The 23,619-nt window shown below is 39.5% G+C and overlaps 1 protein-coding gene across 1 annotated transcript in view; it reads right to left on the reverse strand.

Annotated features, from left to right (window-relative positions):
* The window catches only part of astn2 (astrotactin 2), a 512,045-nt gene that overhangs the window by 137,904 nt on the left and 350,522 nt on the right, over positions 1-23,619 (reverse strand). Inside the window, exons 13-14 of the mRNA XM_079815958.1 lie at positions 5,376-5,500; positions 402-506 (exon numbers count right to left, since the gene is read on the reverse strand). Coding sequence (XP_079672084.1) covers positions 402-506; positions 5,376-5,500 — 230 coding nt within the window. The remainder of the gene's footprint in view (positions 1-401; positions 507-5,375; positions 5,501-23,619) is intronic.

Raw genomic sequence — 23,619 nt, forward strand, 5'->3', positions numbered from 1 at the left:
AATATTGCCAGTGGGTGGAGTTAAGCTCTGAGCTTGGGTTTAGTTCCCCTTTAAGTTGAAAATATTGTGTGAAGAAAGCATAGCCAAGTTGAATATTAGTTCAAGTTCAATTAAACAAAGATGGAAAATGATCTTTTTTTGATGCAAAAAAAGAAAAAACCCTTGCAAACTTAAGCTAACCTCCAGAAACAACCCCTTTAAAGCAGGACCTCCATGAAGTATTGACCAAAACAAAACACGTGAACAATTCTCAAAATATCTCTGTGTTCCGTGTAAGAAAAGTCATATGTATTTTTTGCAGTTTTGTGTGAATTAACCCTTTGATGTACACACACTTGACTGAACACACACACAGAAAAAACATATTCATGGGTTTGTTGTTTGTCTGTTTCTTGTGGTACCTGTGGACAAGGTGATGGCACTAAGCTTCACTCTATACAGGTTACTCCGCACCCTCCACTGTTGCATCATGGGATATCCCGTGGCTTCACTGAACTGGGCATCTCCTGTAACACAAACATATGTGATGTTGATTAATGTCCCACTTCTGCAACTTAAAAAGCTACATTTCAGACATGAACCGTTTCTATGAGAAACAAAATAATTTATGTATAATAATTAATAATAATTCAAAATAACATTGCATAGTTTTCTGTTTATAAATAAAATATAGATGAATCCTTATTAAAGTTATTCAGTTCATTGAGTGATTTTCATGGCTCATGGCTTGCAGGTGAGTAAATTATGGGAAATTTGTCCTTTTTTAGGTGAACTAACCCTTTAACATTAATGACACAGACGGCATCAGGATTATTAGGTTGCTGTCACTTTAAGGCCAGATGCACGGATCCAACACTGTTACACATGTGCTTTCTCAACTGTTTACATTCACTTAAGACATAATGACATAATTTTGTGTGTATTTGTCCATTCAAGTGCCAGAAGATGCGAACGAGAACATGCTCTGGAGCGCGGGTACCGAATTGAGTTTCTTTCAAGTCTTCTAGTATTTAAAAGGTTTAAAACCACATTAAAATCCACACTCAGGAATTGATTATGTTAATGACTACAAATAGTTCAGGGGTAGTTGAAAAATGTCTCCCAGTTCAATTTAATTTAATGTGAGACCAAATATTCACTATAGGGTCCAAATCTGGACTCTTACCAGGCCAAAATATGAGCCTGATGAAGTTGTTGTCAAGCCACTTCTTGGTTGGCTTTGTAATTTGGGCAGGAGCATCGTCTTGTTGAGCGTTGTCTTATCCTATTTAGATAACCACATTTTTCATTTGAGGGAAGCAAGCAGTTCTGCAGCATTCTCCAGTACTCCAAAGCATTAAATGACATTTTGCAGTGAAGCAGAAGCTAAAAAGTCTCCCACACAATGACACTCTTCCTCTATGCTTCACTGTGCTAGAGAGGCATTTATTATTATACTTCTCACCAGATTTTCGAAGACACCGCTCTGGAGACTCACCATGCAACTTGTGTTTCATTGTGATTCATCACTCCACACACAACTCCACACACTCCCATGTTTTGCCAAACATTCTGTCTTTGATGTTTTTCTGAGACAGCTATTGCTTTCCATGTAGTGCATTTACTTAAATGTTGCTATAATGTCCTGATCAATAAGACAGTTAAAAGCTCAGTGTTTAGCCATTTTAGGCATGGCTGTTTTTTTTTTCCTGAACAGTGTAGATAACACTGGTTGGTTAGTGTGTAGGTTAGATAGCTAGATAGATGAGTTGGTGGGTAGTTTAGGTAGATAGATAGATGGGTGGGTGGGTAGGTTTGGTAGATAGATGGGTGGGTGGGTAGGTTTGGTAGATAGATGGGTGGATGGATAGGTTAGGTAGATAGATAGATGGCTGGGTAGGTAGATAGATGGGTAGGTGGGTAGATAGATGGGTGGTGGGTAGGTTAGGTAGATAGATTGGTTGGTGGCTAGGTTAGATAGATGGGTGGGTGGGTAGGTTAAGTAGATAGATTGGTTGGTGTGTAGGTTAGGTAGATAGATAGATGGGTGGTGGGTAGGTTAGGTAGGTAGATAGATGGGTGGTGGGTAGGTTAGGTAGGTAGATAGATGGGTGGGTGGGTAGGTTTGGTAGATAGATGGGTGGATGGGTAGGTAGATGGATAGATGGGTGCGTAGGTAGATAGATGGGTAGATAGATGGGTGGTGGGTAGGTTAGGTAGATATATTGGTTGGTGGCTAGGTTAGATAGATGGGTGGGTGGGTGGTTGGGGGGGTAGGTTAGGTAGATAGATTGGTTGGGGTGTAGGTTAGATAGATAGATGGGTGGGTAGGTAGATAGATGGGTAGGTGGGTAGATAGATGGGTGGTGGGTAAGTTAGGTAGATAGATTGGTTGGTGGCTAGGTTAGATAGATGGGTGGGCAGGTTAGGTAGATAGATTGGTTGGGGTGTAGGTTAGATAGATAGATGGGTGGGTAGGTAGATAGATGGGTAGGTGGGTAGATAGATGGGTGGTGGGTAAGTTAGGTAGATAGATTGGTTGGTGGCTAGGTTAGATAGATGGGTGGGCAGGTTAGGTAGATAGATTGGTTGGGGTGTAGGTTAGATAGATAGATGGGTGGGTAGGTAGATAGATGGGTAGGTGGGTAGATAGATGGGTGGTGGGTAAGTTAGGTAGATAGATTGGTTGGTGGCTAGGTTAGATAGATGGGTGGGCAGGTTAGATAGATAGATTGGTTGGGGTGTAGGTTAGATAGATAGATGGGTGGGTAGGTAGATAGATGGGTAGGTGGGTAGATAGATGGGTGGTGGGTAAGTTAGGTAGATAGATTGGTTGGTGGCTAGGTTAGATAGATGGGTGCGCAGGTTAGGTAGATAGATTGGTTGGTGTGTAGGTTAGGTAGATAGATAGATGGGTGGTGGGTAGGTTAGGTAGATAGATGGGTGGATGGGTAGGTAGATAGATGGGTGGGTGTGTAGGTAGATAGATAGATGGGTAGGTGGGTAGATAGATGGGTGGTGGGTAGGTTAGGTAGATGGGTGGGTGGGTTGGTCGGTGGGTAGGTTAGGTAGATAGATGGGTGGGTGGGTGAATTAGGTAGATGGATGGGTGGGTGGATAAGTTAGGTTGATGGGTAGGTAGGTAGGTAGGTAGGTAGGTAGGTAGGTAGGTAGGTAGGTAGGTAGGTAGGTAGATAGATAGATAGATAGATAGATAGATAGATAGATAGATAGATAGATAGATAGATAGATAGATAGATAGATAGATAGATAGATAGATAGATAGATAGATAGATAGATAGATAGATAGATAGATAGATAGATAGATAGATAGATAGATAGATAGATAGATAGATAGATAGATAGATAGATAGATAGATAGATAGATAGATAGATAGATAGATAGATAGATAGATAGATCATAACCAGACTCTACTACAGCTTCCATTGGTCAAGGGCCGCCCAAAAGGACGTTTGACGGATTCAACCAATCAGATAACGACTTTGAAACTCCTGAAGTGTTTCCAGATGAGTGTGCCATATGCATCAGACGTTCAGCCAACGGTCTGTGGGTGTGGTGTCTGAGGCTGAGACTCACTGCCATTCCACTTATTCTATCAGTGTGGTGTGAGATGACAGCCTCAAAACACCGCATCAGCGCTTCTGTCTCCACATGCTGACAGATGCAGTAATGGGTCAAATCTCATTTGAAGTGCTGCAGCAAAAACTGTGAGAGCCGTAATCAGCATTAACAACCCTCCACTCTCAGTCCTGGAAAAGACGAGCTGTTATTAAATTAGCCACTTGTCACTGGAGCCCACGTTTATGTGAAGTCCACATTAGGAAGAACTGGAGTGAAAACAAATACATGAAAAGACGGCTTTGATCAGAAGTGATATGAGGGGGGAAATGAAAGGTTTCTGCACTACTGGTTTCCCTCTCTCATAGTCATTGAGACAGAGAGCAGCCGTCCACTGAGCTGATGCTCCGATTACTGCCAGCTCCTCACGCCATGTTCCATTTTAAAGGGGATTTATCATGAAAAACAGGGATTTTCTTGGTTTATTTTAACAACTGGGTAGAAAAAGAACAAAAATAAACCAGGTCACGTCCATGTTTTTAAAGTCATCAAAATGGACTATTCTTATTGCTTAATGGAATATTAATTATAATTTTTCTGGGCACATCAGGTCCGTAACTATCATTGATATTGAGACCCCCCCCCCCCACCAATAATTAGAAATAACAGAATTGTTAAAAAGTTATTTTATGTGCCGGTCTGCCACAGTGGTCTAACAGCGCTCATCACTGTCAGAATGAGTGAGCTGGCCAATCAAATCAAAGAAGGCGGGGCTTACAGTTCACAGAAGACGAGTGCGAATTCCAATGCGACGCTTTCATTTTAGCAGTGAAAGTTGCTAAATATTTAATATTTGATGACTGTTTTATGATTGAAATATTCAGCGACCGGTCCAGTGATGCAAACTCCTCAACATTTTTATGAAATTTCGCCATTTTGAATTGAAAAACATGCTATTATTTGATTAATATGATACGATTCATGTAATTCATAATGGAATGTGACGAGACAAGAAACGTTTTGCGTTTTTGACATATTAGACATACACACAAGAGTGAATATATATTTTTTTAAATATATATTTAACTTGATTAGGCTACTTAATAACTAGGCCTACAATAGACCTGGAACTATTTTTAGCGTTCTTATTTATTTCACGTTACCCCTAAAATCCCTTTTAATCTTCTAATTATGTAATTCCTTTTATTTAAAAATGACCCAATAACAACCCCCAATGTTCAAGACAGGGTGACGGGTTGTTTTAAATTCATGTGTCTCATAATCTTGAATCAGAATATCTTCCCCTCACTCACATGAGATCCACCAATAGCAAACCACAACCATCCAATCAATTCCCCACAGACAAAATCAAGCCCCGCCCTACATTTGTTCTTGTTTGAGAAGCATCGGATACACACCACCATAAGTAGGAAAAGACCAGCGCAACTTTTCGTGTCATGGCGACTTTAAGCTTTTTTTCCCATTCTGTGCAAATCAGTGTCGTAAAAATGACAGCAATCCAGAAGTCGTGACTCGAATTATCCATTTTAGAACTATATAATTAATCACATTCAGTCTAGTTTGTTTTCACCGTCCATCTTGACGCCGACTGTGTGTGAATTAACAGGCCTAATTCAATCACAAGGAGTCACAGGCATCTTCTCCTAATAATTGCATCTCAAACGCTGTTTATAAAACTAGCTTAGCTTGTAACATTGTAAGTGGACCTCTGGGAAATGTCTGTGAAAGTGTAAATAGGATGTGCATTTAAAGCACTAATCCCTCAGAGGACAAGATAAACGCATTGACGATTCACCTGAGAGCAGTTGCAGGTTGGGCAGAGGCTCTGACAGAACTCCTCTGCACTGCTCCTCCACTGGCAGAGGAATCACCATTAACCCGTCGGCCAGCTGCGGGAAATCCTTGATGAAGTTATTATCCCTGAAATCCAAACAGAAATCCGCGTTACTCATCAGACAGATATTAGACAGATGTGTTGCTGGTGAGTTAGTAGCGTAATGTTGGCTTGACAAACCAAACTTGGGTCAGACGTTCAGACTGTTCTGACTTGAGTTGATATATCTAACTAATCCGATAAAAATGAAGTTTATTGTCCCGTACGCTTTCATTGAGGGGGTCAAAACTTTAATACAGTAGCTTTAATAGAGTATTTAAGGGTGCGTTCACACTTGTCATGTTTGGTTTGATTAAAACTGTAAGACCGCATGAATTCGCTCCAAGGATCGGTAACGAACCGCGGTAAAGGTTGCGTGCGCGTTTCAACTGGGCAAAATTAATTTAATTATAATATTCTTTATCTGACTCCATTTATCATATTGTCGATTTAGGATAGAATGCCAATTGGTTGTTTAGTAATTTATAGTTAATAGTCACACATTTAATCATTCTGTTTTAACCTTTTGTTGCAATTATATCGTTCCGTATTGGAGATAGTTAATAATTACAGAGTAATTCAGAAAGGATCAAAAATGTAACAATTTTATTAACAGTCAGGTAAATGTATAATGCCAATTACATCAATTCAAAGATAATTTGTACATAACATCAAATACTCTGTAGCAAAGAATAAGATATCGATACCTGACTGAATATTACGCAACGCAGAGTGTCAAGACACTCCAATTATGGGCCAACTCCATTACAGTATGCCCAAACTCATTACTACATCGCTTTAAATAACTCAGACCAGACCGAAAACTGTTTCAAATGGAAATACATGAAAACAAAGGGAATTTAAATTGAGTCGAATTCCCATTTGGCTCGATTGAAAGGAAACCAAATGGCTCCAACAGCCACACCCACCATCATAAGTAAAATACCTCTGAGCTCTAAAAACTCTTATTAACTTCTTGCATACTTCTGTGATTATGATATTTTTGTGCCATTCGCACTGAGACATTTCAAACGATACCAAACACACATAATATTGTATAGTGAGAATTGACATTGAAATATACACAAAATCTATTGGATTTAGTGATCTCCCAGGAGAGGGGATCAGGAGTTTGGGACAAGGTAAATACATGCAAATGAAGCCATTCTCGGATGATTCACTCAATGGGACGTTGTCTCAGATGAGAGTGATAATTGTATGAGTGGATTCAGATGTTAATCTCTTTCATTTTTTTCAGACAGTCTTTGTTCCTCACCCAGACAATCTGGCCTTGTTCTTTACATTCTTACAAAACGAACCCTGGTGCGATTGCTCGGTTAGTGCGGTTCATCTGAGCATATGTGAACGCTGCCATCCGAACCCTGGTGCGCACCAAACAAGCAGACGAGACGCTAAAAAGATGGATCTCGGTCCGCTTCCAAACCAACTCTGGTGCGGTTCGACTGATATATGAACGCAACACGGACCAAAGACATGTAAACCAACCAAAAACAGGACGTGATGTCACAAGATGCGATGCTACAAGTCAGCTGATTTGACGACGCGGAAAGATCGGCGTATCCAAAATGAGTAGAGGGCAAATGTGGAGCAACGAGGAGGGAAAGTGCCTCATCAATATATGCAGATCTTCGTTTCTGCACAACGGAGGAAATCCTGCTGATGTTCTGAATGTTTTGAACATGTTATGAGCTCTTCGTGAGTTCTCAGCTGGTGAAAATAAAACCATATGTACACGCATAAAATGATGGCGTTTAATCCAGCACACAGCATTGTTTTGAATGTTCGGTAAGCAGCTTTGTCGCAAAATATACGTCATAAAAGCCGACCAATCAGGTTGTGACCGTATCCCTACGCCTTTGGTTCGGTAACTTTAGGTTCGCTGTTAAAAATGCCAGTGTGAACGCTAAGCGGACCAGGGCTATATGTTTTGTTTTTTGGTGCGGAACAAACGAACCGAACTACATGTGTGAATGCACCCTAAGCTTCATCCACTATATAGTGGGTATGCATTGACGTCACTTTCCCGCTGGAACACGCCCCCTCAGCCGGAATGAGTAGCAGAAGAGCTGCTGCAAGACTGGAGTTAAAGGGAAAACGCCAATAAAACAAACGGTTATCAGTTTGAAGGAACAAGCAAACTTTTTGGGACTTTATCTTATTTACCGTATCCCCCAGAGTTAGATAAGTCCATACACAGCATTCTCATCTCCGTGCGTGCCATAACTCTGTCTGACGCACCAACCGCTAGCCTAGCTTAGCACAAAGACTGGAGGTAAATGGCTCCAGCTAGCCTAGCTTAGCACACAGACTGGAGGTAAATGGCTCAGGCTAGCCTAGCTTATTATAAAGACTGGAGGTAAATGGCTCCAGCTAGCCTAGCTTAGCACAAAGACTGGAGGTAAATGGCTCCAGCTAGCCTAGCTTAGCACAAAGACTGGAGGTAAATGGCTCCAGCTAGCCTAACTTAGCACAAAGACTGGAGGTAAATGGCTCAGGCTAGCCTACTGCTCAATAAGTGACGAAATAACCCCAACATTTTCCTGTTTACATGAAAATAGACTAACTTCTGTCAACATAACCAACGTGACAACCTGCTTGCACAGAGAGCGTTGGGGACTATTTTCAGGCGCTGCGTAATATCATTGCGCCGCTGCACTCATGGTACGGCTCAAAGTTCCCTGATTATTACGCAGGAATGAGAGTATAGTTCCTAGCCATATCGGCTTAGAAAATCACAACTTTTAATTTCCCGTTGGTCTTAATACACGATGTAACTAGACACATCACAACATGTAAATAGGAAAATGTTGGCGTTATTTTGTCTCTTATTGAGCAGTAGGCTAGCTGGAGCCATTTACCTCCAGTCTTTGTTCTAAGCTAGGCTAGCGGTGGGTGCGTCAGACAGAGTTATGGCATACTGTGTGTGGACTTATCTAACTCTGGGGGATACAGTGTATAAGATAAAGTCCCAAAAAGTTGGCATGTTCCTTTAAACTAAAGGTTGGACTCGATATAGTGTTCCTTTTAACCTACCAAAGATCCAGTGATCCGTGGATATTGACTTGCAGCCAGGAATTGTGTTTTCCTGACATTTATTTGAGCCTGATTTCAACATAAATATTTATCACTGTCAGTCATCACAATTTCGAGAGTGAATCCCACATTTATATGCGGATGCGTCTATGTGTATTGAAGCGTGTATGTGTCCGCTTGTCAAGAATGGAAAACAAAAGGTTTATTCAAATTCTGAATATATTATAGGCCTATTCATTTTTTTAATATATATATATCGCCTATACAATATAAAAAGGGAGCGCAAAGAGCTCACAAAGTCCTGTTAGATTAATTAGTGAAGCTGACGACACAATGAATCTCTTATTTACATCATGTTAGAGAGGATTAGCACGCGTGCAGAACTCAGCACTGGACAAACACTCGAGCGGTGAGTGGATTCTCACTTCAACTCCTGTGATTGGCCATTGCGTTCAAGAAATCAACAAACATGTCTGTGATTGGCTACATCCCTCACCGAAGGGAAAACACGTTGGAAATTGAATCATTTGATGAGCGCAAATACAGATACACACTGGATCTTCTGATCTCTTTTTTGCTAATAATATGCGATTATTACGAAGAAAACAGATCCTAGACCAGCAGTTATGCGCAGCTTTTCCCTCAATCAGTAGCAGAAGCGGCAGTGGTTTAGTGAGAAAATTACACGGTATTATCAAGTCTGTCTCCCTCGGTCCGGAGCATGTTTTAATCTTCTTCATGAGATTGTTCTGGACAGCAGTGAGGGTTAATTGTTCAGAAGCACAAGCCTCATTAGCAACCTAGGTATCCTTCATCAGAATACTTCTAAATGCATTCTCCAGTTGCCTTCTTTGGACATAGCAAGAGCTGTGAATCTTGTTGAAACATTGCTTGACAGCAGTACAAGCATATAAGACCTTTTTGAGGACGTGGGAAAAGGTAAAGGAACTGTCTGTAAAATGCCATGTCAGTTTGGAAAAAGTATTGAGCAGCATGTTACGTGGATCCGTGATTACTTTCTCAACTGGTGCATGTAGAGAAATCTTGGGTGACAAGGAAGCCTCTAGGAAAGCATTTATTATATCCAGTGATTGACTCATTCATGGGCGAGAAGCAGAGTCGTTTCTCTAACAGAAACTGTGAAATTATGCACAGAATCCAAGCACTTTGCCCTAAAAGCCTTTGCCTTTTTTCATTTGCGTCAAATATTGAAGATTTTAAACACGTGTTTTATCAGACCAAAGGAAAGGAACGGACAGAAAAATAGAGACTTCTTTCAATGAATTTGTACTATTTCTGGAACCACTTAAGGAAGTATTTCGTGAGCTTTCAGACTGTGTAAGACTTTCCGTTGTGACACCTGCATGTGAACAGATTTTCAGCACTTACGCTGATCAAAATCCATCTAAGAACAACAAAGGGAGATGGGAGCAATTGAGGAGTCTGGACTTGAGGCTGAAGGTTTTTGGTTAGGATCCATGATGTGAAGATAGAGAAATGAAGCATACACAACAATATACACTATATTGCCAAAAGTTTTGGGACGCCTGCCTTTACATGCACATGAACCGATCGTCTCTGAGCTCCGAAATTACTTCCGGAGAGTGAGGTCAAATTAGATCGTGGTTATAGATATATCGATAGTAGATGCCTTATTCTACTGATCCGTGCAGTCGCTAATGAGGAATCTACGTATACATCTATGACCACGATCAAATTTGACCTTACTTGCCAGAAGTAATGGCGGAGCTCAGAGATGATCACGTTCGTCTGATAAGAGGTAAAATAATAGCATAAATACTGCTTGGTTTCTCGCAGAAACTGATCGTTTCGCTAGATAAGACCCTTATTTATCATCTGGTATCGTTTAAAGCCTTTTGAAGCTGCACTGAAACTGTCATTTGGACCTTGAACCTTTTGGTCCCACTGAAGTCCATTATATGGAATAAAAACCCTGGACTGTTTTCATCCAAAACTTTAATTTCTTTTCGACTGCAGAAAGAAAGACATGGACATCTTGGATGACATGGGAGTGAGTAAATTATCAGCAAACGTTTATTTAAAAGTGAACTAATCCTTTAAGAGTTCCTTTCACTGGAACTAAGGGGCCAAGCCCAACCCCTGAAAAACAACCAAGTCCCGTTCTCCTGGAAACCGCCAAACCCAGACTCGTCCATCAGATTGGCAGACAGAGAAGCGTGATTGGTCACTCAGAGGACACGTCTCCACTGCTCTAGAGTCCAGTGGTGGCGCACTTTACCCCACTACATCCCACGCTTTGCATTGCACTTGCTGATGTAAGGCTTGGATGAGCTGCTCGACCATAGAAACCCATTCCATGAAGCTCTACACACTGTTCTTGAGCTCATCTGAAGGCCACAGAAGTTTGGAGGTCTGGAGCTATTGAGAAGTTGGCGACTTCTGTGACCCTCAGCATGCGCTGACCCCGCTCTGTGATTTTACCTGACCTACCAATTCATGGCTGAGTTGCTGTTGTCGCTTCCACTTTGTTATAACACCACTAACAGTTGAGCGTGGAATATTTAGTAGTGAGGAAATTTCCCTAATGGACTTATTGCACAGGTGGCCACGATCACGGTCTCACGCTTGAGTTCTCTGAGCTCCTGAGAGCGACCCATTCTCTCACTAATGTTTGTAGAAACGTCTGCATACCTAGTGCTTGATTTATACACGTTTTAATAATACGTTTGGCACTATAGTGTTTGAGAGCACAGGAAAATAGGACCTGGGAAAACAATCAAACAAAACAGTAGACAAGCAATGGCCACAACACAAAGAATCAATCCAAGCTGTAAACAGACTCAAACAGGCAGAGTTCAGAGCATGGAGGGTCAGTCCAAAACACACTAAAATCCACTGAGTAACCCCAGGCAGGGGTCAAAGAACAAACAAAACAGTCCAAGGCAAAAATCTAAAACAGGAGAGATCATGCCCCAAAGGGAAGCAGGGTCAAAACACAAACAAACAAATAACGCACAAAACCATTTCGATATGCTTGCAGAGACAAAACTAAAGTTCACACTGAGCTTAGAAAGCTTAGTGCTTAAATAAGTCACAGTTAATTGCAGGGAGAGAGCCCTCTATCAATTATTTTATCCCTTAAAACTCATCTTCGATCACCAAAATGGCATATTTAAACGTGTTCTTCCTATGAAACTAATTTATTCACGACTTAAAATAGCTTGAATGTGACTCTGCACCCTTGCTTTATTTAGTATTCTCGGAACTGCAACTGATATGCAAATGAGCCCAGTGGCATATGCAAATGAGCCCCGCCTCCATTCACTCACTCCTGCTCAGAGATCTATTCGGTCAACTTTACCGTAGCAAACGCTGCACAATTGCAAGTGGAAATACTGGTTAAATTCAGCATATATGTTTGAACCAGAAACTGATTCAGAAGAAGAAGTGAAAGAGCAAATTATGCAGGCTTGTCTACAAGTCGATGTATCAGAATGGTAATGCGCTTTATATATCGCTCTCTACAATGTCGGAGTCATAACAGTAATTCATATGATTAGCCTTTTTCTTCAAGATTCAAGATTCAAGATTCAAGAGTTTTATTTGTCACATACACAGTTATATACACAATATACAACTGGCAGTGAAATGTAAACAGGTCCGCTCCATGGACAGTGCAAATAACAGTTACAAGAAATTAAAATAGAAATAGAATAAAATTAGAATAAAAAGTATTAACATAAGTAGAATTATAAATAAATCAAGTAAAAGATAAAAATAGGAAATAAGATAAAAATAAAAATATAAAAATTAAAATATAAAAATTAAAATATCTTGACTACCTTGTTGAGAATAAAACCACAGAATAAAACATTCGAAAAGATAATTGCGACTTTTTATCTCACAATTGTGACTTTAATTAAAGTCAGAATGGTGAGATACATTTTTTATTCTGTGGCGGAAACAAGCTTCCATACATTGAAGTGGACATGGCGATGGAAAAAATATGAGCTTGGAGGAAAAATTATACTTCAATGCTTTTGTGTTCGCTCTCATAACATTTTAGTTCTCTTACAAAAGTATTGCGTGCCCCCCTTGTGCCCCTAAAATCGCCCATGATAAACACACACCTCACATTCTATTTAAATGCAAAAGCAACACATCGAGACCTACTTCAGATCATGGGCTTTATGTTACACAGACACTTTTATTACTTTTAGAATTAGGATGGTATTACACTCTAAAAAATGCTGGGTTAAAAACAACCCAAGTTGGGTTGAAAATGGACTAACCCAGCAATTGGGTTGTTTTAAACAAACATTTAACACAATTGCTGGGTTAAAACAACCCAATTGCTGGGGTAAAACAACCCATTCACTGGGTTAGTCCATTTTAAACCCAACTTGGGTTGTTTTTAACCCAGCATTTTTTAGAGTGTAGGATGCGTTCCTGCATCTTTATGCGAACACATGCCACGAGTTCCGCACTTTCAAGACACTGTGAAGTTAAAATAACCTCAGCTTTAAAAAACGCATCTCAAGACGCCTGTGTTTTGTTCCACTCCACTGTGCTTCTTTTGTTTAATGTTTTATCCGAATCTCAGTGAACCCATGGATAAAGATATCCATATTCCTCATTCTAAACATGATGTTTTCTTCCCCAAATTGTCTACTGTTTCAATCATAAATTATTCCAGTAAACGTTCTGGCGTGATTTGGTCTACACTGAATTGTTCTACTGACAGTCCAGGAAAATACAAAGCCTCAACCAACACCAGAGTTCAGATGAGTCAGTCTTTCATTATTTTTCCCGACTGTCCAAATTGAGCATCTCTATGTTAGAGAGAATTGTGAGATAAATAGAGCCTGTGACACGCAGAGTTCTTGGACTAGCAGTATGAGACGCCTTTGAAGTGAGCACGGGTTGTTTATTTCAATCATAGTCGCTTTGAAAGGAAAGACAGATCCTGCTGTTCCTGCTGTCTGTCTTTGATCTTTTATCTATTACGATCAATAGTACAGGTCTCTTCCAGAGATCCAGTGAAGCACGGGCTCGATGCAAGGGGTCAATGTTTTGCAGGTTATCATGACCCGTTTATCACCTGCTGGAAGAGATATCATCAAAACTACACCATCTGTTTGCAAAAAACATCTCTCTCCACTGACGGGCGTTCAAAAACCCAATCTCCAAATTCTGCTAAAATGTTATTGCAAACATAACATTCAAATATTATAGCATATGTCATATTAGAGTAGATGCTTTACCAATGGCTAATCAAGTTTTGGAGGGTCCTTAAAAGCATGAAGTTATATTTTCAAGCCTTTGACATTATAGCTAATTTTCCTGCAACTCTAGAGTAATTAGCAAGCTGGTAGTTGACAAGAAGATGCGTTGTTGACCAAATTTTAATTAGTCTGTTACTTACAGAAAACCACAATATCAAACTGTCAAAGTCATACAGTCAGTGACGGACAGATCGTGAACACGGTCTGTCCAAACTGGAAATCCAAACATTTCTCTATCATTCATTGACCTCAAACATGAATTTTATTTTCCGAGCAATTGACCATATGCACAGAACGCTCTTAAGACCTTCCGCAATAATATAAGCCGGCTGGAAACAGCATCAATAGTGTCTTAAGCCCTATTCGCACAGGATTAGTATTATCTGGGGACCTCTGGTCATTTGTAATAATTGCAGAGAATGTCTGTGATCTTAATCCCGTGCGAATCAGCCATGTCTGTAATATGTATAGTAAAAATTCCCCCGCAAATTACCTACCATATTTCGCCGAACAGCGAGGTCCTGAGATAATTAGTCCCGTGCGAATCGGCATCTCTGTGATTTGGCCGGGATTAGGCGGATCGTATATAATTTTTGCAAGGTTTTTGTTTCCTGTGCGCATTTTTATCTTTATCTTTCACGAAGAATGGAGCAAGGCTGCATAAAATGCGCACCGTTATGAATTCCCGTGCGGCGACTTACATAGTGATGACGATTTGAAAACACGGCATCATGAAGATTCAGCAGTTTGAATCGCCAAATTTCAGCAGTTTGGCGGTTTGACACGCGATCCGAATCACGATTCGGCTCACTGATTCATAACGCTTCGAAGCTTCATGAGGCCGTGTTTTGAAATCGTCATCACTACGTAAGTCATTATTTAGGGTTTTTTTGCGCACAAAAATTATTCTCGCCGATTCATAAAGTTATTTTAGAACCACTGTAGTGAGATGGACTTTGTAACGACGTCTTTAGTACCTTTTAAGGGTCTTGAGAGTGAACCGTGCATTGTGCCAATGGAGGCCTTTCAGAGCCATCAGATTTCAACTTAAATATCTTCATTTCTGTTCCGAAGATGAACGGAGGTCTGACGGGTGTCGAACGACATGAGGGTGAGTAATTAATGACAGAATTTTCATTTTTGGGTGAACTAACCCTTTGACATATGTTGTCTTATTTTAAATCTAGCTTTCAGAATACGCTTTAGTTTCAGTGCTCGTCTCTTTTCCGCCATTTTGTTAATTACATCTTTAGTAAACCAATACATAACCAGAAAAAGCAGCGCTGCTTGAATCTCCTCCAAAAATTATATCTGTCCATCGGTGACTGGGAGGAGCAGTCGCACGCAGTCCCACGTCTATGGACTAATTTGCCAAATCTTCACGGTACTTTAGACCGCAGTGGAAACGCAGACAGTAGCAGGTCTGGGGGAAAAAAGGTTCCTGGTACAAATTGTTCCGGGTAATCTCGGTGGAAATGGGGCTTTTAATCAGAATAAAGTCCCTTAAATGGTCAGGCCTAGCATTCATTTAGTTATTCAAACGACATATAAAAATAGAATCGTCCCTCAGTGTTCCTCCTCTTCTCACGTGAAGGCGTCAACACTGTAAATTAAATATTTTTTGTGCACTTTAGTTAGATCCATTGAACCAAATAAGAGTTTTCACAAGTGTGCTGAAATCAGTGAGCTTGCACTGCAATGACTGACCAACCCGATCTCACGGCAATTTGTACATATTTTATTCGCAATTCGTACAAATTTGTACGACCTCACTCGATTTTTGCTAAATGGTAAGTATTTGACGAGTTGGTCAATTCGTATAATTTTGTACGAATGACCTAACATCAAACCCCACCCCTAAACCTACCTATCACTGCAGTATGGACAAATCGTACAAATTAATACGAGTGAGGTTGTACGAATTCGTACAAATTAGCCACTTTGTACAATTAGGTACGAATTGGTCGTGAGATAGCGTTGGACTGACAGCTTCTGTCAACGATTTTAAATGGAGATGGCAGTCCCCTCTATGCGCTTTCTGTGTAATTTATTCGCAGTTGGAAGAAAAGTTATTGTTTTTCATGAGACTCTGAGACTTTTCTTACGTATACTTCACTACCAAAATGTGCTAAACATTGACTTTAAAAAAACCCAGTGATTGTATAATGTTTAATATTTATTCAAAAACGAAATGTGAAATAAAAAATATTACAGGGGGTTGCTAATATGAGCCTATAAATTCTCCATGGTGCCATCTACTGGTTATAGTGCCAATTAATGTCTTTTTTTTTTTTTTTTTTTTTTTTTTTTTTTTTTTAGTGTTTTCTATCAAATTTCGGATTTCCTACATCTTGAAACATTCGGTTTTACAGATGGGGACAATCTCAGAAGGATGAACAAATAATGTTTTTGGTCATCAAATTAAAAATAACACCTGAAGTGCTGGAAAAATGTTGCGTACGTTTCCAATTACAGACTCTGGGTCCTAGTTTCAGGCTGACGCAGTTCTCATTTTCACCTCCAGCTCCTCGTTGTTTAAATATCAAATGAACTGGCGCATCTGTTCACCCATGGGCATCTGGTATGAACACCAGGTGTGATCAGGAGCATTGTTGGAGCGTTACTATTTTGAGGAACTGAAAACGACTGCGCCATTGACCAACACAAACCTGCTCTAAAGTCATTAGCGCATATATTTTGTGTTATAAATGCTCCATGCTGCCATCTACTGGTTATAGTGGCAATTAATGTATTCTTCTTTTTTTAAAGGGAAGGTGAAATGCTGTTTCATGCATACTGAGCTTTTTACACTGTTAAAGACTTGGATTCCCATCCTAAACATCGACAAAAAAAAAAGAAAAAAAAAAGTTGGACGTTTGCAGTCACAGGACTTCAGCAAATCAACAATGTCACCAAAGAAGTGTATTTTTGGTTGTCATTGCAAGACAATCATGTTTTTCCGGAGCAGCAACGGAGTTGTGCAAGTGTTTGTTTGTTCCCTTAATTTTGGCGATGATGGTTTATAAACAAGGCACAGTTCAACTCTGGATTTGTAGCTCGTCTAATGCTGAAAGATGGAGCAATTCCAGCTATTAAGGTTCACAGTCGTGTGTTGGTAGCAGACGGTGAGTAAAACTGCTTCAAATGTCTTTGTGTTGTTAGCTATCGATTCCATTGTTTTTCTATGTAAACATGCATAGCTCGACGCAATAGCGGCGCTCGTCTTTAGCCCCTCTGCTTTTTTCGGAAAGACTCGGTACAGCATATCTTTCTTTAATAAATATAATAAAACTAAAGACTTTTCGGAGATATGAAAGATGCAATACTACTCTATAGGTACTCATGATTGACATGAGATTGACTGAAACTGAGTGTTTCACCCCCTTTTAAGTGTTTTCTATACCAATTTCGGATTTCCTACATCTTGAAACATTCGGTTTTACAGATGGGGACAATCTCAGAAGGATGAACAAATTATGTTTTTGGTCATCAAATTAAAAATAACACCTGAAGTGCTGGAAAAATGTTGCGTGCGTTTCCAATTACAGACTCTGGGTCCTAGTTTCAGCCCGACGCAGTTCTCATCTTCACGTCCAGCATAACGTTGTTTAAATATCAAATGCACCGGCGCATCTGTTCACCCATGGGTGTCTGGTCTGAACACCAGGTGTGTTCAGGGGCATTGTTGGAGCACCATTGACCAACACAAACCTGCTCTGAAGTCATTAGCGCAGTATGTTTTGTGTTATTTAAAGGGTGTGTTAGTAATATGAGCCTATAGGAGGTACACAACGCGCATACACTCTGATTATTACACACACAGGAACACATATTTTAAATTTTAAAAATAAAAGGATTCCTCTCTGGAGAAGTGTTCAGTCTTTCCGCTCACATGTAAATAGCGAATCCGCCATGGCTTTTAAAGGGAATGTGAGATGAGACTCTGATCGGTTTATTGTACGTTACGCCCAAAACACACCCATGACTCATTAAGAGACTAGGGACAACCCTTTTGGACCATGAGCCAGACATGCCGACCGTTTTTTTCGTCGTTAAACTAGCAAAAGTGGATTTGGACACACCCTTAGTGCACCTGCGCCATAGGGCCCTATATGTTTCCCATTAGCCTTTAAGTCTTTATTGCAATTAGTAAAACTGGTACATTGGCAAATTAGATAAGTGTGATAACTGCATTCAAATATAAATACAACATTAAAAAGTCAGACATTGATGGTTTTGTCTTGATGTCCATCGAGTACATGTGACCGCTAACAGGGAAAATGCCCAAGCTGGCTTATCGGAAACCAGGAAGTAACCGTGCATATGGTCAACTAGCAGAAGCAAGTCGTACTTACTCTCGAGCAGCAGCACAACAGATCTAGTCCACCAAGACCAAATCTATGTACATCCCATTCACATTAATACATTAATAAGAGTTGTCATGACTGAATTATATTTATACAGTAATGCAAACTGACCAGTAGATGTCAGACTACTGTTAAGGTGACCTGCAACTATAATTTATGTTTTCCTCTTTCTCTCATTCTGTCTGCCTGTCTTCCTATTTTTTCTGCCTTTCAAAGTGCTTTTCATTAGAATAGAGTCTAAACCGCAGGAGTCAGTCGGAGTCAATCAGGATGCGCTTCACTGGAAGAGCAGAGAGGAAACTCAAGGGCAGATCAGAAAGAAAGAGAGAGGGAGGGAGGGAGGGAGGCCACAATATAAAGATTACTTACTCGCTCTCACACAAATCTATTGATTACCAAATGAAATCACCCTGAGTCTGACCCGCAGAGAGCCAGTCACCCTAACGGATGTTCACAAATAAAAAGTTCGGAGAGTATGGATTTTTCTCCTAAATAACACTCTGTCCTTGTCGCCAGAGTAAGCCTTGTTATTAATTATTTTACTCTCGCTAAGCGGAGCCAAATCTTGCCACAAAGCCACAGGTTTCACTGAGCAGGAAAAGTGTCAAATGTGCCGACTTTATTCAGACGAACTGGTGTTCTTGTGTTTCTGTGGAGGAAATAAACTCAAGGGGCGATAGACTTGCCTCCAAATCAGCTGTTTTATTATTAATATGGCTATCTGAAAACATACTAACTGCAAACATAACTCATTTCAATAACTTGCTCAGTTGACAATTGCTCTGTCCTTACAGTAACTAACAGTGGTGTAAAGTATTTGAGTAAATGTTATTAGCTACTGTACTTAAGTATCTTTTTGGCTACTTTGTAGTTGTACTGAGTATCAAAGATATTAACAACTCTCTACTTGACTAAATTTTTGAACAAGTAAATGTACTTTTTACTCCAATGTGTTGAGTAATGCAATTACATATTACATTTTGCATGGCATCTAACTTTTTCTAAGCACTTTGTTTCTGCTATAAAGAAGTGATATCGCCATCTAAGAGCATTGAAGGCACTATATCTGGTGCGTTTTGCCATTACTCACCCAAACATTTACATGAATGCGAGTACATTAGCAGGGAGTTGATTTATAAGATGAGTTCATGACTGCAGCCGGTGATGAAACCAGCACATCCAGTGCAAGAAGGCTTTGACTATTTTACTTTACATTATTTATCCGCTATATTGACGAGACCTTTTTGAAGGATATCGGTTTACTCATGGCCTTTTTGTGCACTTGAGCTTCACTGAGACTTGAGAGTTTGTAGATGTTTAAGAGGCTGTTGTGTCGACCTTGATTTATTGCAATATTGAGGTGTTAAATAGAAAATAAACATGATTTCATCATCTCTTACAAATCAATTGTTTCTTATTTTCATTGGTATGTCTCTGCAGGTGTCGAGGACTAGTGCATCTGTGAGTAAAATACGTAAGTACTGGTAAAATCAGATACCTCAAAGACATTTACTCAAGTTGTATTGGAATTGGTAACTTGTAATGGAGTCATTTTTGCTGTAAGGAATCTGTACTTTTACTCAAGTATGGTTTTCAGGTACTCTTTACACCTCTGGTAGCTGACTTGATAGAGGAAACAACTCATGACATACTTTGTTATTAGTATTATTTTCTCTGAGGTGAAATGTTCTTCAAAAGAAGATATGCTGGTTTCCACAACCAAGAGCCACACATGACCATTATGAATACATTATGAGTTTGCATAGAAACTTTGTGTTCATTGACCTCTGCATAGAATTATGAATATAGCCACAATATTAACAATAATTGAATAAACGCAAAGGCAATACAATTCTGTGGAAATCTGTTGCCGCAGTAACCTGAACATTAATCAGAAGTGCCATTTGGCAACATTATCATAACCCGGTAACGTCTTCCATGAACAACAATAATGTCACAGTGTTTGTTTGTTTGTTTGTTTCTAGTCTGTTTGTGTCAGGTCTATTCAGGTCAAGTCTATTCAAGTCAATCAAGTCTGTTCAGGTCAAGTCTATTCAAGTCAAGTCTATTCAAGTCAATCAAGTCTGTTCAGGTCAAGTCTATTCAAGTCAAGTCTAGTCTGTTTGTGTCAGGTCTATTCAGGTCAAGTCTAGTCTGTTCGGGTCAAGTCTGTTTAGGTCAGGTCTGGTCTGTTCAGGTCTGGTCTGTTTAGGTCAAGTCTATTCAAGTCAAGTCTAGTCTGTTTGGGTCAAGTCTTTTTAGGTCAGGTCTGTTCAGGTCAAGTCTGAGTCTGTTCAGGTCAATCCTGTTCAGGTCAATCAAGTCTGTTTGAGTCTGTTCAGGTCAAGTCTATTCAAGTCAAGTCAAGTTTAGTCTATTCTAGTCAAGTCTGTCCAGGTCAAGTCTTTTCAAGTCAGGTCTGTCCAGGTCAAGTCTGTCCAGGTCAAATCTATTCAAGTCAGGTCTGTCCAGGTCAAGTCTGTTCAGGTCAAGTCTGTTCAGGTCAAGTCTATTCAGGTCAAGTCTATTTGAGTCTGTCCAGGTCAAGTCTGTCCTGTCCAGGTCAAGTCTATTCAAGTCAGGTCTGTCCAGGTCAAGTCTGTCCAGGTCAAGTCTCTTCAAGTCAGGTCTGTCCAGGTCAAGTCTGTACAGGTCAAGTCTATTCAAGTCAGGTCTGTCCAGGTCAAGTCTGTACAGGTCAAGTCTCTTCAAGTCAGGACTGTCCAGGTCAAGTCTGTTCAGGTCAAGTCTATTCAAGTCAGGACTGTCCAGGTCAAGTCTATTCAAGTCAAATATTCAGGTCAAGTCTGTTTGAGTCTGTTCAAATCCGGTCTGTCCAGGTCAATTCTGTCCAGGTCAAGTCTTTTCAAGTCAGGTCTGTCCAGGTCAAGTCTGTTCAGGTCAAGTCTATTTGAGTCTGTCCAGGTCAAGTCTGTCCTGTCCAGGTCAAGTCTTTTCAAGTCAGGTCTGTCCAGGTCAAGTCTGTACAGGTCAAGTCTATTCAAGTCAGGTCTGTTTAGGTCAAGTCTGTTCAGGTCAAGTCTGTCCAGATCAAGTCTTTCCAGGTCATCATTTGTGTTGTATCTGTTCATGTTTGGCAATAAACTGCACTTGGGTTCTCACATCGAGTTTGCCTCCAGTGAACTATTTGTTACAGATAAAGCGTGTAAATCACTTCAAGTGGATCTATTTGTTTATCATATAGTGCGTGCAAATGGAGTCAAATGCCCTAAATTCACTTAAAGCTTAAATACTGTAACTTCAGTGATTCATTTTCCAGGATTAAAGATCAACTGGGAATTAATATGAAAGCCACCAATGACTGCAATTAAGCTGAACTGGAACTAATGATGTAGGAATATAATGCACTGATTTCCTCTTGAATCCTCCAGTCTGACAGATGGGCTTTAAAACACAACAATCACACACCAGAGAGTCTTTCATCTTCGGTTTACTGGAAACTGAAGACTCACAGCACGCTCTCTGGGTATTTTGAGCTATTACATCTCATCATAAACTCACAGGTGATAAAACACGTTCTGACGCTATTACTGGAAGATTCTCTCATCTTTCCTTTCTTTGCTTACTCTCAGCGGAGAGAATGCTCAAATATAGACTTCAAGATTCATGGGGGAAATACGCCAAAGTGCTGTGTATACAGTTTTAAATCCATATATACATATCATTTTATGAATAATTCTGTCAGTCAAAAAAAAGGCTTTGTATGATTTAAAAAAAAAAAACTGATGGAAATGAACAAAAACAGAAAATGTATGGAAAATCATGGAAATTAATTCCTCAAATAACTTTTAAATATTCTTATATGCTGCCACAATTACACAAAAGTGTGATTGATTGATTGATTGATTGATTAGTTGATTTATTTATTCAATATGGTACAATGAAATTCAAATTTGGACATATACAGTTAGATTAATATTAGTATTAATAATAGTGTATTTTCTTATTATATTTATGATAAACTTGTTTTTGTGTAATTCTCATTATTCTCAATGAAGATTCTCATTAGTCTTACTACTGTAAAACATTATTATTTTTATTTTACTGTTACATTAGATGGTAACGTTTCATAATAAGTATACAGTAACAAAGCACTTATAAATAATTAGCAAACTGTTAGTTTATAGTTAATTAATAGTTTATAAACTGTAGTTAATGCATCAATAGACAATATACGGTACAAATAGTGAGCTCTTCATTAATTTTCACTGTAATTAACTAAATGTTATTATGTAATTAGCTCATATGTAGAGAGTTAGATAATGCTTTGTTAAAACTTAATAACCATAATATAGTTCTCACTTTAGAAATGCCATTAATTAAGTGCTTTAAACCAACCTTTATTGGATATTAATTGTATTCATATTCAATGTTCCTCAAAAAGTACACACACATACACACAATGTTTTGTATTTAAAAATCACTATGTCTGCAGTGCAACAAATACTATGATGTAAACATACTCTACAATTTCAATAATATATCATTATTTTTTCCCCACATGGGAATTAACTAAAGTGTCAGCGGTGCGAGGCTCTGGAGTGTATAATGCTCTCGAGCAGTCCAACAGTGTGTGTTTGAGAGCATGTAGTTCAGTTTTTGATGCAGGTCACTGTTAAAAAGAAACAAAACAAAAATGTGTGTCTGGTAGGCAATGACTCTTGAGTGTTGAATATATTGAGGACTCAAGAGTCTTCATTAGAACATCCTCCTCTTGGTTTGCAATACTCCGGGCAGCTGCACAGCATGTTTGGCCCACAGTGGATTTGCTGCTCTAATTGTGAGCTGTCCAGCGGAAATAATATGAAAAACAACAGTCTGCAAACGTGTATTGAAAGAAACATGCAGGTTTGCAGTAACCAGAAACCTGTCGATTCTAATCTAATCAACAAACTAACTGTTTCCTGCAAGTTACAAACATGTAGCCTGTTTGCAGACTGGAATATAGAATTTATATTATACTCATATAAATGGAGACTTTCCATTGACTTTTTGTTATTTTTATATACAGTTATAAATTATATAGCCTAACCCACACTCGAACCCTAACAGAAACCTATTTACTTTAGTTTTATACAGTTTTTACAAATGAGGATGTCCCCACAATGAGGTTTTGTCAGATGGATGGCTGGATAGATGGATGATGGGTAGATGGTTAGATATAAACAAATGATGGATGGATGGATGGATGGATGGATGGATGGCTGGATGATGGGTGGATGGTTAGATATAAACAAATGATGGATGGATGGATGGATGGATGGATGGCTGGATGATGGGTGGATGGTTAGATATAAACAAATGATGGATGGATGGATGGATGGATGGATGGCTGGATGATGGGTGGATGGTTAGATATAAACAAATGATGGATGGATGGATGGATGGATGGATGGCTGGATGATGGGTGGATGGTTAGATATAAACAAATGATGGATGGATGGATGGATGGATGGC

This window comes from Gobio gobio, assembly GCF_949357685.1.
Source record: "Gobio gobio genome assembly, chromosome: 4".
Classification (NCBI taxonomy): domain Eukaryota; kingdom Metazoa; phylum Chordata; class Actinopteri; order Cypriniformes; family Gobionidae; genus Gobio; species Gobio gobio.